The 18638-nt window shown below is 41.5% G+C and overlaps 1 protein-coding gene and 2 pseudogenes across 2 annotated transcripts; 2 read left to right on the top strand and 1 right to left on the bottom strand.

Annotated features, from left to right (window-relative positions):
• Positions 1 to 510: 510 nt before the first annotated feature.
• Positions 511 to 5747, top strand: LOC109875724 (aerolysin-like protein; annotated as a pseudogene).
• A 1842-nt stretch (positions 5748 to 7589) lies between these two features.
• Positions 7590 to 8764, bottom strand: LOC116356910 (aerolysin-like protein; annotated as a pseudogene).
• A 5374-nt stretch (positions 8765 to 14138) lies between these two features.
• On the top strand, positions 14139 to 16226 carry LOC116356992 (aerolysin-like protein). 2 transcript variants are annotated; one of them, XM_031804063.1, is made up of 4 exons: positions 14139 to 14330; positions 14618 to 14648; positions 14919 to 15421; positions 15732 to 16226. In XM_031804063.1, exons 3-4 carry the CDS (start codon positions 14939 to 14941, stop codon positions 16179 to 16181), a joined length of 933 nt encoding a protein of 310 aa, XP_031659923.1. In that variant the 5' UTR covers positions 14139 to 14330; positions 14618 to 14648; positions 14919 to 14938; the 3' UTR covers positions 16182 to 16226. The 2 variants fall into 2 exon arrangements, with proteins under 2 accessions (XP_031659923.1, XP_031659922.1); XM_031804062.1 differs by having other exon boundaries at positions 14139 to 14317.
• The last annotated feature ends 2412 nt before the right edge of the window (positions 16227 to 18638 follow it).

Here is an 18638-nt window from a genome sequence, read left to right on the forward strand (position 1 = left end):
GAGGGACTCAACTCTCTCACTTGCAGACATAACTGTTAATAAATCCCAAATAATGAAGTTGATGTAATTCATCACGTACATTTATCTGTTTAAATCAAAATATTTGTGCACATTAGGTACATCTCTAGTAGGGACACGATTGGCTGGAACGATTTTTCAGAGTGATTGCAGAGCGAGGGGCAGTGTAATACGGTCTGTGTGTAGCTGGTATAGGGGAGTGCGCAGGACAGCAGATATGAGTAAATTAAGGTACTTTACTCAAAATATACAAATGCGATACAATGAAGAGAGCTCACATTAACGGACCTTACTACATACAAACAATTACCCACAAACAGACTACTGGGAACGGAGGGTTAAATAATGAACAAGTCATTGGGGGATTGAAACCCAATGTTTAATTTAAATGTACCTTTATTTTACTAGGCAAGTCAGTTAAGAACAAATTCTTATTTTCAATGACGGCCTAGGAACAGTGGGTTAACTGCCTGTTCAGGGGCAGAACGACAGATTTGTACCTTGTCAGCTCGGACTAGCAACCACTAGGCTACCCTGCGTAAGTGTGTAAGACAAAGACAAAACAAATGGAAAATGAAAGGTGGCTTGAAGGCCGGTGCTGGATCTTCTCTCAGAATATTTTACATACTGATAGCTGACAATGCGTGATGACAATTTCACCAAATGTTTAAAAAAAATCTTACCTAATGCAGCTTTAACATGAAAGCTTACTTAAATTAGATAATCTATTTCCATATTTGAATCTGAGGCCGGCATTAGCGTTGTATGTTAGTAAAATCAAATCTTAAACTACTCATCTTGCTAAGTGTAAAAAAAGAATGTTGAACAATGTTATTACTAATTAACTGCACATTTCATGGAACAAGCGGTTCCTAAATGATGTTGACTTACTGGTCATTATTTGCAGTTGATCGGTATATATGACATGGTGTTTTGTATTCACATTGTTCACCTGTTATTGTTTTTGTTTTCACATGGTGGACGTTGGCCTGCCCTGCTGATACTGTGTAATATGTGTTCAGGTGAGTGACTAAACACAGGTTTCTCTAGCTAGCTCTGCTGATACTGTGTAATATGTGTTCAGGTGAGTGACTAAACACAGGTTTCTCTAGCTAGCTCTGCTGATCCTGTGTAATATGTGTTCAGGTGAGTGACTAAACACAGGTTTCTCTAGCTAGCTCTGCTGATACTGTGTAATATGTTCAGGTGAGTGACTAAACACAGGTTTCTCTAGTTAGCTCTGCTGATCCTGTGTAATATGTGTTCAGGTGAGTGACTAAACACAGGTATCTCTAGCTAGCTCTGCTGATACTGTGTAATATGTTCAGGTGAGTGACTAAACACAGGTTTCTCTAGCTAACTCTGCTGATCCTGTGTAATGTGTTCAGGTGAGTGACTAAACACAGGTTTCTCTAGCTAACTCTGCTGATCCTGTGTAATATGTGTTCAGGTGAGTGACTAAACACAGGTTTCTCTAGCTAGCTCTGCTGATCCTGTGTAATATGTGTTCAGGTCAGTGACTAAACACAGGTTTCTCTAGCTAGCTCTGCTGATCCTGTGTAATATGTGTTCAGGTCAGTGACTAAACACAGGTTTCTCTAGCTAGCTCTGCTGATCCTGTTTAATGTGTTCAGGTCAGTGACTAAACACAGGTTTCTCTAGCTAGTTCTGCTGATCCTGTGTAATATGTGTTCAGGTCAGTGACTAAACACAGGTTTCTCTAGCTAGCTCTGCTGATCCTGTTTAATGTGTTCAGGTTAGTGACTAAACACAGGTTTCTCTAGCTATTCATATTTATTGTTGTGTGTACATGTTGTATTTATACTATATTATCACTGGGATTCATTTGACTCAGATATGCAGATGTGCTATGACAGTATGATGTTTAGTTGTTCCTATATAGTAGACTGTTGAGTCTAGTGCTTTATTCCAACCTTTCCTTTTCACTGCCAGCACCCGCCCGCCCGACTAGCATCACTACTCTGGACTGTTCTGACCTACAATATGTGGACATCTACAAATACCTAGTTGTCTGGCAAGACTGTAAAGTCTCCTTTCAGACTCACATATCAAACATCTCCAATCCAAAATCAAATCTAGAATCAGCATTCTATTTTGCAACAAAGCCTCCTTCACTCACGCCGCCAAACTTACCCTCGTAAAACTGACTATCCTACCGATCCTCGACTTCGGCGATGTCATCTACAAAATAGCTTCCAATACTCTACTCAGCAAGCTGGATGCAGTCTATCACAGTGCCATCCATTTTGTCACCAAAAAGCCCCCTATACCACCCACCACTGCGACTTGCATGCTCTAGTCGGCTGGCCCTCGCTACATATTCGTCGCCAGACCCGCTGGCTCCAGGTCATCTATAAGTCTATCCTAGGTAAAGCGCCACCTTATCTCAGCTCACTGGTCACGATAACAACACCCACCAGTAGCACGCGCTTCAGCAGGTATATCTCACTGGTCATCCCCAAAGCCAACACCTCTTTTGGCCGCCTTTCCTTCCAGTTCTCTGCTGCCAGTGACTGGAATGAATTGCAAAAATCGCTGGAGCTGGAGACTCATATGTCGCTAACTAGCTTTAAATATCAGCTATCTGAGCAGCTAACCGATCGCTGCAGCTGTACATAGTCCACCCAATCAACCTACCTCATCCATCTCATTGTTTTTATTTACTTTTCTGCTCTTTTGCCCACCAGTATCACTACTTGCACATCATCATCTGCTCATCGATCACTCCAGTGTTAATCTGCTAAATTGTAATTACTTCGCTACTATGGGTTTTTTATTGCCTTACCTCCTCACTCCATTTGCACATACTGTGTATAGACTCTTTTTTTCTGTTATGTTTTTGACTTTATGCTTGTTTATTCCATGTGTAACTCTGTGTTGTTGTTCATGTCGCACTGCTTTGCTTTATCTTGGCCAGGTTGCAGTTGTAAATGAGAACTTGCTCTCAACTAGCTTTCCTGGTTAAATAAAGGTGAAATAAATCAAATAAAAAAAGAGCTTGCATAACCTTGTGATCATAGATATTCCTATTTAGGGTCATAAAGCACATAGTTCAAGAATAGAGCAATACAAATCATGACTACACTACCAATGATGCAGCTGTTGCATTGCTAGCACACTACAGAGTAGCATCTCACATCATACCCTCTCCCCTAACCCTAGCATCTCACAGTATCATCACATTTAGGTAAAAGAAAATACTTTACTTTTCTGAAAACATTTGAAATCGAGGTAAAGTTTGTATCTACATTCAATAATGAAGTTTTTGTGTTACCTGACTAAATCTTAGTAGAAGATTTAATTGGACAGACACTTTATAAGGTTGACAGACCCTGTTCTATATTAGACAGTGTCATAATAAATTAATACCTACCTGTGAATAGTTCAGCCTGTCTTAAAGAATATTGTTATATATTAATTCACTTCAATCTTTATTCTTTCAGATATTTCAAAGCAGTGACTTTGTTTGGGGAGGTGAGTTTCAGCACCAAAAACAACCTCATATTCTGATGTAGCATCTAACATTCATACACACCAATACGTTTATATACATCATTACACATAAGTCACCAAGTCGATCAGGAAGATACAGCAGGAGGTAGAGTGGGGAGGTGCTGGGAGTAGGAGAGGGACTCCATGGTAACTCTGAGGTTCCCAGCTGAGGAGGAAGGAATGAGTGTGATAGATTCCAGGTGAATAAAGATGGAAAGATCAGAGGAGGGTGGAGGACAAGGAGGAGTCAGGAGCAATTTAAGAATGTGTCATTCTCAGTGACCTGAGGATTGTGGAGCGATTTGGTCACCCTAGACCAGAGCTACCATCCTGTATTTTTTCATTCCAATCCCAATCTAGTCCACCTCATTATAATAATTAATTAACTGGTTGATAAACTGAATCAGATTAGTTACAACTGGGGCTAGAGTGAAAACCAACAGGAGGGTAGCTCTCCAGGAACGGGGTTGGAGAACCCTGCCCTAGACTGATGTGTTGCTCGACCTCTAGTTCCTACCATGAGTCATTATTGGTTGTTGTTTGATCCTTTTATCTTGTTCTTTAAATTCCTTTTGATGCTTTGAATGTCTGAATCAGATCTCCTTTGAGTTGAAGGTTTCTTAAATTAATCTGTACAAATTTGTATTTCAGGTTACGTGACGCACACTCAAACTCAACATGGCAACCAGACTGACAACAATCGGTGGTGGAGGAGGCATGCCATTTGAATTCCACGGTATGAAAAACGGTGCCACCCTCAAGAAGATTGGAGTGGCGGTGGAAGGCTGGCAGGTGAAAGCTGTGCGGGCAGAGCTAACCGATGGGCGTGTTGCGACCTTTGGAGAAGCGAAAACTTTCATTGAGTTTGAGTTTGACCTCGGCGAGCACATCACCAAGCTGTCTCTGTGGGGCAACGGCGCACACGTGCCATCAAGTTCACGACGAGTAAAAAACGAGAGTTCTTTCAAAAAATGACAAGCTGGGGACTGAAGTCTGAGTTCACCATAGATGTAGGGTCTGGAATCTGCCTGGGGCTGCAGGGCAGGTCTGGCGCGGACATCGACTGCATGGGCTTCGTCTTCATCAGCGCTGTCGACTCGACCGTGCTGACTGACATGAAGTATCCCACCCTGTCCCTCTTCAAACCCCAGGTGAGCTCTTTTATAGATGTGTGTAGACAGCTCAGGAAAACTCTACCGATGCTCTAACATTAAGGGGGCTGTCCACTTTAAAACATGTAATCCAATATGGGAGTTGACATTCATCAGGCATCTCATTTCTAGGACAGTCACACACACATACAGACACATCGGTTTTTATTGTTGGCTGTCTAAAAATCAATTGATCAGTTCCTCATTATTGATTAGTTCTTAAATTGTCTTTGTCTTGTCTGAACAATTTTTATCTTGTGTCTGTGTGTGTGTTGATTTTAGGTGACCCCAGAATATGTGAAATCCATTTCTCACCACAACGACACCTCCTTGGTTCAAGAAGAATCTGTTACATACAGCAAAACCGTGACTAAGACTTCCTCCTGGTCCGTCAGCAATAGGATCGAGTCCACCTTGAAAGTGTCTGTCAGTGCGGGGATCCCGAATCTGGTCGAGTTGTCATCAGGGTTCAGCTTGACCGTGGGAGGGGAGCAATCCACCAGCCTGCTGAAGACTGAGTCCATAACAGAATCGGATACCATCAACCTGAAGATCCCACCAGGGAAGACCATGGATGTTGAGATCACAGTGGGGAAAGCAAATATCAACCTCGACTACGAGGCCAAAGTGAAAGTCACCTGCATGAATGGCAGTCAGCTGGTCTTCCCAACCAAAGGCATCTACACTGGTGTTACTTACACTTCAGCGAGGGTATCCACAAAGGAGAGATGAGACAAGTGTGTGACATCCTGAATAATAAGCACAGTGATAGAATGTGACACAATTACTAATTATTTGTGTTCCTTCTCTGTTATTATGATCATCTTTTGAGCGATTCTAATTGAACCATGTTGCCTCAGCTCTTTATTTCTGTCTCAGCAGAGGGTATAACAACAGCTGGGTCATTCCTACAATCCGGTGCCTTTTATGTGAATGATTGAGCAACATTCACTACGGAATGTTTTCTTACATGCTTAGACCCCATTTACCATAAAAAACTATGTTATGTAACTATAATAAGTTTCATTTATAATAAAGAATTTGTCTGGTGTGTCAGTAACCTTTCGCCATATCCCCAGTTAAGTTTACTCAACTTCCATTGGATATACTATTCATAAAACTCACAAATATTGTAATTATCATTACATTGAGTTGTTTCTCTTTCTAACTAATTTTTAATCATGATTCATTCAATATTTAATATAAGATTCATCTAATATGTTTGTTAGTACACATGCAGTCACTCTCACGCGCACATCTCAACCTCACCTCCATGTGCCTGTCAACATCTCCAACCGAGAAACATGAAGTACCCCACTAATTACAAGGACAAAGTTAGTATTTAGTTTATTTAGCTTAACTTATTTATGAATTAACATATGATCACTTTGTATTTATACTTTTAATTAACAAATGCATGAATGTTAAGAGTAGAGCTGTAAACAAAAGGTTTTGCGCAAAACTAAACTACATTTATTGGCATACATTTATTTTCCTTTTCACAGTTGAACAACAATAGAAATAGCAGAGAACTTTGCTACAATTATCAAAGGTCTTCCACTGTAAACGGTTTTAATCAGTGACTCATTGGACCTTGTTAACATTAGAGATCAGCTCTGTGACCATGATTTTCAATGAAACATAGATGAAAGGAAAAGCATGAGTAAAATGTCATTTAAGTGCAGCTACATGAGGATATAACCTACAGACAAATAGGCTACACATATTATGGGCTATGAAAGACCTATGAAGTGTGACAACACCATCTAGTGGTCATGTAGCTACATCCACTAAGTAGAAACACTACGAATGAATAAATGATGTAAAACCAAAGCAACTTCGCAACATACTCTAAATGAAAGGGTTCTTTGTTTTAGGTCAGCAGGGAGTCGGCTACTACAGTACTATCATTTGACCTCTGAGAAAAAGCACACAGATTAACAATTCTATGCAATAAGATTGATATCCCGCCAAATTATTTCCATAGGTGAACTGTCAATGTCTGGAAAAATATATTTGATCTGTAATGTGTAGGAAATATGTTAAATATAGCCTATTACCTTTACCCTCTTATAATGATCAACTGTTTTCTCTACTGTCGGGCCGAAGATAGTTTTTAGTCTATATTCTTAGTAGCTGTCTACTTACCACCACAAACCGATGCTGGTACTAACACCGCACTCAAGGAGCTGTATAAGGCCATAAGCAAACAGGAAAAAGCTCATCCAGAGGCGGCGCTCCTAGTGGCCGAGGACTTCAATGCAGGATAACTTAAATCCATTTTACCTAATTTCTACCAGCATGTTAAATGTGCAACCAGAGGAAAAAAACTCTGTGCATGTGAGTGACTGCATGTGTGCTAACAGACTCATTAGATGATTCTTATATTAAATAATGACTTAATCATGATTAACAATTAGTTAGAAAGAGAACAACTCAAAGTAATGTTCATCAAAATATTGGAATGATAATTACAATATTTGTGAATTTTCTGAATAGTATATCTAATGGAAGATAAATAAACTTAACTGGGGATAGGACGAAAGCTTATTGACACACCAGACAAATGGTTTATTACAACTTTAATTAATTATAGTTACATAACATTGTTTTTTATGGTAATCTAACCATATAAGAAAACTTTTTTTGTGAATGTTGTTCAATAATTCACACAAAACATGTGTTAAAATGTCATTGGACACAAAAGGCACCGGATTGTAGGAATGATCCACCTGTTGTTATACCCTCTGCTGAGACAGAAGACAGAGACAGAGACAGAGCTGAGTCAACTGGGTTCAATCAGAATCACTCAAAGATGATCAAAATAACAGAGAAGGCACACAAATAATCAGTAATGGTGTCACGTTCTTTCACTGTGCATACTATTCATGATGTCATGCACTGGTATCATGTCTCCTTTGTGGATATCCTCACTGAAGTGTAAGTCACACCAGTGGATGGGAAGAACAGCTGACTGCCATTCATGCAGGTGACTTTCACTATGGCCCTGTAGTCAAGGTCGAAATTTGCTTTCACCATTGTGATCTCAACATCCATGGTCTTCCCTGGTGGGATCTTCACGTTGATGGTATCCGATTCTGTTATGGTCTCTGTCTTCTGCAGGCTGGTGGTTTGCTCCACTCCCACGGTCAAGCTGAACCCTGATGACACCTCGACCAGATATGGGATCCCTACTTTGACCGACACATTCAAGGTGGATTCTATCTTGTTGCTGACAGACCAGGAGGAAGTCTTGGTCAGGGTCTTGCTGTATGTAATAGACTCTTCTTGAACCAATGAGGTGTCATTGTGGTGGGACACGGATTTCACATATTCTGGAGTCACCTAAAATCAACACACACACAAAGATAGAAATTGTTCAGATAAGACAAAGACAATTTTAGAACTAATCATCAGTGAGGTACTGATCAATTGATTTGTAGTAAGCCAACAATAGTAACTAATGTGTCTGTATGTGTGTGTGACTGTCCTAGAAATGAGATGCCTGATGAATGTCGACCCCCATATTGGATTACATGTTTTAAAGTGGACAGCCCCCTTAATGTTAGAGCATCGGTAGAGTTTTCCTGAGCTGTCTACACACACACCTGGGGTTTGAAGAGGGACAGGGTGGGATACTTCATGTCAGTCAGCACGGACGACTTGATGGTGTTGATGAAGAGGAAGCCCATGCAGTCGATGTCTGAGCCAGACCTGCCCTACAGTCCCAGGCAGATTCCAGACCCCACATCTATGGTGTACTCAGTCTTCAGTGGCCAGCTGGTAATTTTTTCAAAGAACTGACGGTTCTGACTCGTCGTGAACTTGATGGTACCCAGACGTGTGCCGACACCGTTACCCCACAGAGACAGCTTGGTGATGCGCTCACCGAGTTTGAACTCAAACTCATTGAAAGTGTGTGAGGTCGCAACGCGCCTGTCCACTAGCTCCGCCCGCACAGCTTTGACCCGCCAGCCTTCCACCGCCACTCCAATCTTCTTGATGGTGGCACCGTTGTCCATGCCATGGAATTCAAATGAACTGCCTCCTCCACCACTGATCAACTGCAGTCTGGTTGCCATGTTAAGTGTGTGTGTACGTCACGTAACCTGAAATACAAATTTGTACAGATACATTTAAGAAACCTCCAACTCAAACTCAGATCTGATTCAGACATTCAAAGCACCAACAGGAAATTAAAGAACAAGATAAAAGGATCAATCAATAACTAAGGGATATAATGACTCATGGTAGGAACTAGAGGTAGAGCAACACATCAGTCTAGGGCAGGGCTCTTCAACGCTGTTCCTGGAGAGCTACCCTCCTGTTGGTTTTCACTCCAGCCCCAGTTGTAACTAACCTGATTATACCATCTACTGCATCTTGCCTATGCCGTTCAGCCATCGCTCATCCATATATCATCCATATATATTTTTATGTACATATTCATAAGTGCATATATGTACTTATTCATTCCTTTACACTTGTGTGTGTATAAGGTAGGTGTTGTGAAATTGTTAGATTAATTGTTAGATATTACTGCATGGTCGGAACTAGAATCACAAGCAATTCGCTACACTCGCATTAACATCTGCTAACCATGTGTATGTGACAAATAACATTTGATTTGATTGGATTAGAATCAGGTGGACTAGATTGGGATTGGAATGAAAAAAATAGAGGACTGTAGCTCTGGTCTAGGGCGACCAAATCACTCCACAATCCTCAGGTCACTGAGAATGAAGCATTCTTGAATTGCTCCTAACTCCTCCTTGTCCTCCACCCTCCTCTGATCTTTCCATCTTTATTCGCCTGGAATCTGTCACACCCATTCCTTCCTCCACAGCTAGGAACCTCAGTCACCATGGAGTCCCTCTCCCACTCCCAGGACCTCCCCACTCCACCTCCTGCTTTTTCTTCCTGATCAACACCATGGAGTCCCTCTCCTACTCCCAGCACCTCCCACTCTACATCCTGCTGTTTCTTCCTGATCAACACCATGGAGTCCCTCTCCTACTCCCAGCACCTACCACTCTACATCCTGCTGTTTCTTCCTGATCAACACCATGGAGTCCCTCTCCTACTCCCAGCACCACCCACTCTACATCCTGCTGTTTCTTCCTGATCAACACCATGGAGTCCCTCTCCTACTCCCAGCACCTCTCACTCTACCTCCTGCTGTTTCTTCCTGATCAACACCATGGAGTCCCTCTCCTACTCCCAGCACCTCCCACTCTACCTCCTGCTGTTTCTTCCTGATCAACACCATGGAGTAACTCTCTTACTCCCAGCACCTCCCACTCTACCTCCTGCTGTTTCTTCCTGATCAACTTGGTGACTTATGTGTAATGAAATATATTGTTGTGTATGAATGGTACAGATGCTACATTAGAATATGATAACCTTCCCTTTAATGATGAGTATGAATGTAATAGATGCTACATCAGAATATGAGGTTGTTTATGGTGCTAAAACTAATCTCTGCAAACAAAGTTGCTGCTTTGAAATATCTGAAAGAATAAAGATTGAAATGAATTAATATATAACAATATTCTTTAAGACAGGCTGCACTATTCACATGTATGTACTAATATATTATAATATAGTCTAATATTCTTTCAGACAGGCTTTAGCATTTACAGGTATGTATTAATATATTATAATATAGTACAATATTCTTTAAGACAGGCTTTAGCATTTACAGGTATGTATTAATATATTATGACACTGTCTAATATAGAACAGGGTCTGTTAACTTTATCAAGTGTCCAATTAAAACTAACACTCAGATTTAGTCAAGTAACACCTAAAACCTGAATCATTCAAACTTCATTATTGAATGTAGATACAAGGGTTTTATTTTACTTGCATGAGATGCTACTCTGTACAGTGCAAGCAATGCAACAGCTGCATCATTGGTAGTGTAGTCATGATTTGTATTGCCCTATTCTTGAACTATGTGCTTTAAGACCCTAAATATGAATATCTATGATCACAATGTTGTGCCCTCTCTTTTTTAATTAAATTTATTTCACCTTTATTTATCCAGGTAAGCAAGTTGAGGACTATTTCTCATTTACACCTGCGACCTGGCCAAGATAAAACAAAGCAGCGTGACACAAACAACAACACAGAGTTACACATGGAATAAACGAGCGTACAGTCAATAACACAATAGAAAAAAGATAGTCTATATACAGTATGTGCAAATGGCATGAGGAGGTAAGGCAATAAATAGGCCATAGTAGCGAATTAATTACATTATAGCAGATTAACACTGGAGTGAAAGATGAGCAGATGATGATGTGCAAGTAGTGATACTGGTGTGCAAAAGAGCAGAAAAGTAAAGAAAAGCAATATGGGGATGAGGTAGGTAGATTGGGTGGACTATGTACAGCTGCAGCGATCGGTTAGCTGCTCAGATAGCTGATGTTTAAAATTAGTGAGGGAAATGTAAGTCTCCAGCTTCAGCGATTTGAGCAATTTGTTCCAGTCACTGGCAGCAGAGAACTGGAAGGAAAGGCGGCCAATGGAGGTTTTTGCCTTGGGGATGACCAGTGAGATATACCTGCTGGAACACATACTACAGGTGGGTGTTGTTATCGTGACCAGTGAGCTGAGATAAGGCAGAGCTTTACCTAGCATAGACTTAGATGACCAGGAGCCAGCGGGTCTCGAGACGAATTACTTAGCGAGGGCCAGCAGACTAGAGCATACAGGTCGCAGTGTTGGTTGGTATAAGGGGCTTTGTTAACAAAACGGATGGCGTTGTGATAGACTGCATCCAGTATTGGAAGCTATTTTGTGGATGACATCGCCGAAGTCGAGGATCGGTAGGATAGTCAGTTTTACTAGGGTAAGTTTGGTGGCGTGAGTGAAGGAGGCTTTGTGGCGAATAGAAAGCCGATTCTAGATTTGATTTTGAGGTGGACATGGTTGATATGAGTCTGGAAGGAGAGTTTACAGTCTAGCCAGACACCTAGGTATTTGTAGTTGTCCACATATTCTAGGTTAGAACCGTCCAGAGTAGTGATGCTAGTCGGGCGGGCGGCTGTGGGCAGCGAATGGTTGAAAAGCATGCATTTGGTTTTTCTAGCGTTTAAGAACAGTTGGATGCCATGGAAGGTGTGTTATATGGCATTGAAGCTCGTTTGGAGGTTAGTTAACACAGTGACCAAAGAAGGGGCCAGATGTATACAGAATGGTGTCATCTGCATAGAGGTGGATCAGAGAATCACCAGCAGCAAGAGAGACATCGTTGATATATACAGAGAAAAGAGTCGGCCCGAGAATTGAACCCTGTGGTACCCCCATAGAGACTGCCAGAGGTCTGGACAACAGGCCCTCCGATTTGACAGACTGAACTCTGTCTGCGAAGTAGTTGAAAGTCGAAAGCCTTGACCAGGTCGATGAAGACAGCTGAACAGTACTGTCTTTTATCGATGGCGGTTATGATGTCCGTTTAGTGCCTTGAGTGTGGCTGAGGTGCACCCATAAACCAGCTCGGAAACCGGATTGCACAGCGGAGAAGGTACCGTGGCATTCAAAATGGTCAGTGATCTGTTTATTAGCTTGGCTTTCGAAGACTTCATAAAGGCAGGGCAGGATGGAAATAGGTCTATAACAGTGAGAGAGTGTCACCCACTTTGAAGAAGGGGATGACCGCGGCAACTTTCCAATCTTTAGGGATCTTGGACGACACGAAAGAGAGGTTGATTAGACTGGTATTAGGGGTTGCAACAATGACGGCTGATAATTTTAGAAAGAGAGGGTGCAGATTGTCTGGCCCAGCTGATTTGTATGGGTCCAGGTTTTGCAGCTCTGTCAGAACATCTGCTATCTGGATTTGGGTGAAGGAGAAGCTGGGGATGCTCGGGCAAGTAGCTGCGAGGGGTGCAGAGCTGTTGGCCGGGGTTGGGGTAGCCAGGAGGAAAGCATGGCCAGCCGTAGAGAAATGCTTATTGAAATTTTCGGTGGTGACCGTGTTACCTAGCCTCAGCTGGGAGGAGGCGCTCTTGTTCTCCATGGACTTTACAGTGTCGCAAAACTTTTTGGAATTAGAGCTACAGGATGCACATTTCTGTTTGAAAACGCTAGCTTTCCTTGTTCACATCACCTCAACAAGATGGACCATGTTCTTACTCGACTCGGGATCAAAATCAACATCCAGTGAAGCTGGAGTGCACCAACGGTCCAAACTCAATAAAAACTAGTTTTCCCATGGTGCCCCATGTTAATGAGTTAATAATTGCTTGATTCAGTTAATCACGTAATTAGAAACTTATAATCATTAGATGAGCAACAGTCGCCACATTAACTAATACAACGTCACGACAGTGTATAGTATGAGTAGAGAAAGGTGCTGTTGCATATTAGTGAACATGTTTTGGTTAGTGACTGGAAACCACCGATATGCTCTCTGGCTCAAATGTCAAGAAGAGGAAGTGGCACCAAGAGTGGTTGAAACTGTTGATACACGTTTGTCATGATTAGCACAATACAATGTCTTAATCAGGGTCAAAGGATTTGTGTCAATTTCAATAGAAAACTACTGATGCATATCTTTGTATGGGCGTGGGGGGAGTTTTGCTGATTTATGAAAGAGTGCTTCTCCACTCCAGAGACACGTATTCCACTGTTGCGTCTTTGGTGTTAAACAATTGAACTTCACTCTGAGTCTTGACTCTTAAACAGGTTTATTGCATATTGAATCAGACCTATCAGTTTACTTCAATTACTATCTTCTATAGCCATCCTTAACACTGAGGCCTGCATATCGTTGTATGTAATTACACAATGTCCCTAAATAACTCATCTTGCTATATGAGGAAATATTTGAGAGCAACATTTTATTTTGACCAAATAATGAACAAAACATATATATATTGTTTTGTTTCCTATATTCTGAAACCGTTTCTTAATCACTTATAAAGTCTAGCTGAACAAGCATGGTATAGGTTTGTTGTTCCCCACGATGAAATTGGGAAGGGGACTACCGATCTGTCTCCGTCCGTCTGTTGGTATGTTTGCTTGTGCTTTAGTAAAACAAGATATCTCTGAGAGCACTGGGCTGATTTTGACAAAACTTGGGTGAATGATTCATCTTGCCATAGAGATCCAACATTTACAAAATTACACTGATTGCGCCAAGGTGGGAGTTATGGTATTTAACTGCAATTTGTTAGTAACACACAACAAGTCAATTTACCCAGGAGGCGGTAGTGCATCATTCATGGGGGATGACATGTTTACTGTTGCCTTGTTTTTACATGGTTGACTTTGGCCTCCTATTGTTCTGTTTTGAATTCAAAAGTATGATGTTAGTATGATGTTAAATGTGAGGTGAGTAGACTGTTGAGTGTAGTGCTTTACATCAAGCTGTCTCTTAATCTTGAATACTGTTACGTTCCCCAGTTTTTGTGTTGTGGGTTTGTGTATATGTATATTTCAGGAAATGGCTTCCTGGATTCCCCCAAGCAGCTGATTGGTCGGCCCCAGTGCAGATTGGAGCTCTGATCCCGCCCTCCTCATTAAGGGATACAGCTGTCGGCAATTACAAACTCCTTCTGCAGCTTTATAAGCCAGTGTTCCTTTGTTAGGAAGAGAGAGCTTCTTTGATGTCCTGTGTTGCTCAGGTAGAGTGTCTTGGTATGTCCTGTGTTTTGTTGTATATTGTAAAGTATTTTGTTGCTTGTCCTGCAGACGTCTGTCAAAAGGACTGTTTTTGATCTTTGAAATTGTAAACTTGAATTTATTATTGAGTCATGTTTTAGGTGTTACTTGACTAAATCATTGGACAGATGCTTTAAAAGGTTGACAGACCCTGTTCTATATTAGACCGTGTCATAATATATTAATGCATACCTGTGAATAATGTAGCCTGTGTTAATGACTATTGTAATACATTAATCAAATTCAATCTTTTATTATTTCAGGTATTTCAAAGCAGAAACCTTGTTTGGAAAGGTGAGTTCCAGCTCCAACTCACATTCTGAAGTGGAATCTGCAACATTCATATTCATGATTCTTTGTAATTATAGCAACAGCACAATTAATTTTAGACGTGCTCACTTACACCATGTTTCATTACACAAGTCACCAAGTTGATCAGGAAGAAACCGCAGGATGTAGTGAGACGTGCTGGGAGTAGGAGAGGGACTCTGTGGCTTTGAATGTCTGAATCAGTTCCTTGAGTTGGAGGCTTCTTAAATTGATATGTACAAATTTGTATCTGAGGTTACGTGACGCGCACACACATGGCAACCACACTGCATTTGATCGGTGGTGGAGGAGGCAGTCCATTTGAATTCCATGGCATGGACAACGGTGCCACCATCAAGAAGATCGGAGTGGCGGTGGGAGGCTCGCAGGTGAAAGCTGTGCGGGTGGAGCTGACCGACGGGAAAGGAGCGACTTTTGGAGATGCGAACACTTTCAATGAGTTTGAGTTCAACCTCGGTGAGCACATCACCAAGCTGTCTCTGTGGGGTAATGGCGCCGGCACACGTCTGGGTGCCATCAAATTCGTGACGAGTCAGAACCGGGAGTTCTTTGAAAAAATGACCAGCTGGCCACTGAAGACTGAGTACACCATAGATGTGGGGTCTGGAATCTGCCTGGGGCTGCAGGGCAGGTCTGGCTCGGACATCGACTGCATGGGCTTCCTCTTCATCAAAACCATCAAGTCGTCCGTAATGACTGACATGGAGTATCCCACCCTGTCCCTCTATAAACCCCAGGTGAGCTCTTCCAAAGATGTGTGTAGACAGCTCAGGAATACTCTACCGATGCACTAACATTAAGGGGGCTGTCCACTTTAAAACATGTTTTCCAATATGGGGGTTGACCTTCATCAGGGATCTCATTTCTAGAAAAGTCATGCCTCATGTTTAATTGGCCTTGCTCAGTAAAATAGCAGGAATTTACTCATACACATCAGTCCAAGATGGCGCACACACACACGTTAATATTGGCTCTTAAAAATGTATTATCAGTTAATAAATTGTCTTTGTCTTGTTTGAACAACTTGTATCTTTGTGTTCATTTTAGGTGAACCAAGAATATGTGACATCTGTGTCTCACCAGAACGACACCTCCTTGGTTCTAGAAAAGTCCATTACATACAGCAAGACGCTGACCAAGACTTCCTCCTGGTCCGTCAGCAACAAAATAGAATTCACCTTGAATGTGTCGGTCAAAGCAGGGATCCCAGATCTGGTCGAGGTGTCATCAGGGTTCAGCTTGACCGTGGGAGTGGAGCAATCTACCAGCCTGCAGAAGACAGAGACCATAACAGAATCAGGTACCATCAACGTGAAGATCCCACCAGGGAAGATCATGGATGTTGAGATCACAATGTGGAAAGCAAATATCGACCTCGACTACAGGGCCAAAGTGAAAGTCACCTGCATGAATGGCAGTCAGCTGGTCTTCCCATCCAAAGGCATCTACACTGGTGTGGCTTACACTTCATTGAGGTTATCCAGAAAGGAGAGATGAGTCAAGTGTGACTTTATGAATAAAAAGTGCAGTGATAGAAATTGATACCATGACTGATTCTTTGTGTGCCTTTTCTGTTATCATCTTTGAGTGATTCTAATTGGACCCTGTTTTCTGTCTCAGCAGAGGGTATAACAATAGGTGGATCTTTCCTACGATCCGGTGACTTTTGTGTCCAATGACATTTTAATAACACAACATTCATTTCAATGTTTTATGGTTAGACCCCCATTTACCATAAACACAATGTTATCTAACGATAATTTGATTTCGTGAAAGATGTCTTGTGTGTTTGCTTTAACTCCAGTATAGTTTTGATTTTCACATACTTTTCATAACATTCACAAATATTGTAATTATCATTACATTGAGCTCTCTTAACAAATTCTTTATGAATAACACATGCAGTCACTCTCACGTGCACATTCACATTACACACCACATCTGTTAACAATTTAAATACATTTCCCCCGAACTCAAAAGACATGTACATATTGGACTACCTATTGTGTAGAATACAAGCAGCATCTCAGCTGCAACGAAGAGCATTTCGGGTGTAATTCTAGTCCCTATGGGGCAGCAGGTAGCTCAGTGGTTAGAGCATTGGGTCTTTCAGTGAAAAGTTACTAAACATGCAAATCCTGGAATTAATTAAATTACCTTTTGATGCTGGAGCACCTGGGGGAATATACTGAACAATAATAAATATCACCATGTAATGTGTTGGTCCCTTGCAGCCCCTGGGGGAATACACTGAACAATATATATCACCATGTAAAGTGTTGGTCCCACTGGAGCACCTGGGGGAATATACTGAATAATATATATCACCATGTAAAGTGTTGGTCCCACTGGAGCACCTGGGGGAATACACTGAACAATAATATATATCACCATGTAAAGTGTTGGTTCCATGTTTCATGACCTGAAATATAACATTTTAGAAAGTATTTCTCTCAAGTCGCTGTTTTGCATTTTCCCTTTGCCAAGATAATCCATCCACCTGACAGGTGTGGCATATCAAGAGGTTGATTAAAAAGCATGATCATTACACAGGAGAACATTGTGCTGGGGACAATAAATGGCCACTCTAAAATATGCAGAATACAATACTACAGATCTATGAAGTTGAGGAAGAGTGCCATTTAACATGCTGAACGCAGGAATGTTCACAAGAGCTGTTGCCGAGGAATTTAACCTCTTTAGGCTAGGGGGCAGTATTTTGATGTTTGGATGAAAAACGTGCCCAAAGTAAACTGCCTTTTTCTCATGCCCAGAAGCTAGAATATGCATATAATTGGCAGATTATGATAGAAAACACTCTTTAGTTTCCAAAACTGTCAAAATATTGTCTGTGAGTATAACAGAACTGATATGGCAGGCAAAACCTGAGGAAAATCCATCCAGGAAGTGCTGTTATTCTGAACCTACTCTTTTCCATTGCAAGCCTACCCATTTAAAGGGATATCAACCAGATTCCTTTCCCTATGGCTTCCACATGGTGTGAACAGTCTTTAGACATCGTTTCAGGCTTTTATTCTGAAAAAATGAGCGAGAATGATCACATCGCGTCAGTGGATAGCCAGATGTCCTCAGATTTGTGCATGCGCGCGTGCCGGGAGCGAGACCTTTTCTTTCTCTCTTCTATTGAAATGGCTACCTTCGGTTGAAATATTATCGATTTTTATTACGGATGCTATTTGGAATTTTCGTCTGCCCGTCGTGACCGCACGAGCCTGTGGATTACTGAACAAAATGCGCCAACCAAATGGTTGGTTTTTGGACATAAAGAGAATCTTTATCGAACAAAACAAACATTTATTGTGTAAATGGGAGTCTCGTGAGTGCAAACATAGGAAGATCATCAAAGGTAAGTGATTATTTTGATTGCTTTTCTGACTTTCGTGACCAATCTACTTTGCTGGTAGCCTGAGAGCTGTCCTCACATAATCGCATGGTTTGCTTTCACCTTAAAGTATTTTTGAAATCTGACGGGCCGGCTGGATTAACAACAAGTCACGCTGTGTTTTAGTGTATTGCACTTGTGATTTCATGAAAATTCTATATTTTTTGTAATTTAATTCTAATTTGGCGCTCTGCAATTCACCGGATGTAGACGAAAATGATCCCTCTAAAGGGATCTGTGCGGCAAGAGGTTTTAATGTATATTTTTCTACCATGACGTTAAAGAGAATTTGTCACTACGTCCAACCAGCCTCACATCCGCAGCAGCAGCGGTCGAGGGCACTGCATCTCAGTGCAAGAGGTTTCCCTACAGTCCCTGGTTCGAATCCAGGCTGTATCACAATGGCGCACAATTGTCCCAGCGTCGTCCAGGTTAGGCCGTCATCTTAAATAAGAATTTAACGGCTCTTAACTGACTTGCCTAGTAACATAAAGGTTAAATAAAAAATATGATAATGCACAGCTCCATGTCACAACAGATCTGTATTCCCA

The sequence above is a fragment of the Oncorhynchus kisutch genome, linkage group LG24, assembly GCF_002021735.2.
Source record: "Oncorhynchus kisutch isolate 150728-3 linkage group LG24, Okis_V2, whole genome shotgun sequence".
Lineage (NCBI taxonomy): Eukaryota > Metazoa > Chordata > Actinopteri > Salmoniformes > Salmonidae > Oncorhynchus > Oncorhynchus kisutch.

Excerpts from the sequence above, each read along its gene's own strand:
- LOC116356992 (XM_031804062.1), top strand. Across the intron at positions 14,649-14,918 it reads CAGAAACCTTGTTTGGAAAG|GTTACGTGACGCGCACACAC; the intron begins GTGAGTTCCAGC and ends TTTGTATCTGAG. Across the intron at positions 15,422-15,731 it reads TGTCCCTCTATAAACCCCAG|GTGAACCAAGAATATGTGAC; the intron begins GTGAGCTCTTCC and ends TGTTCATTTTAG.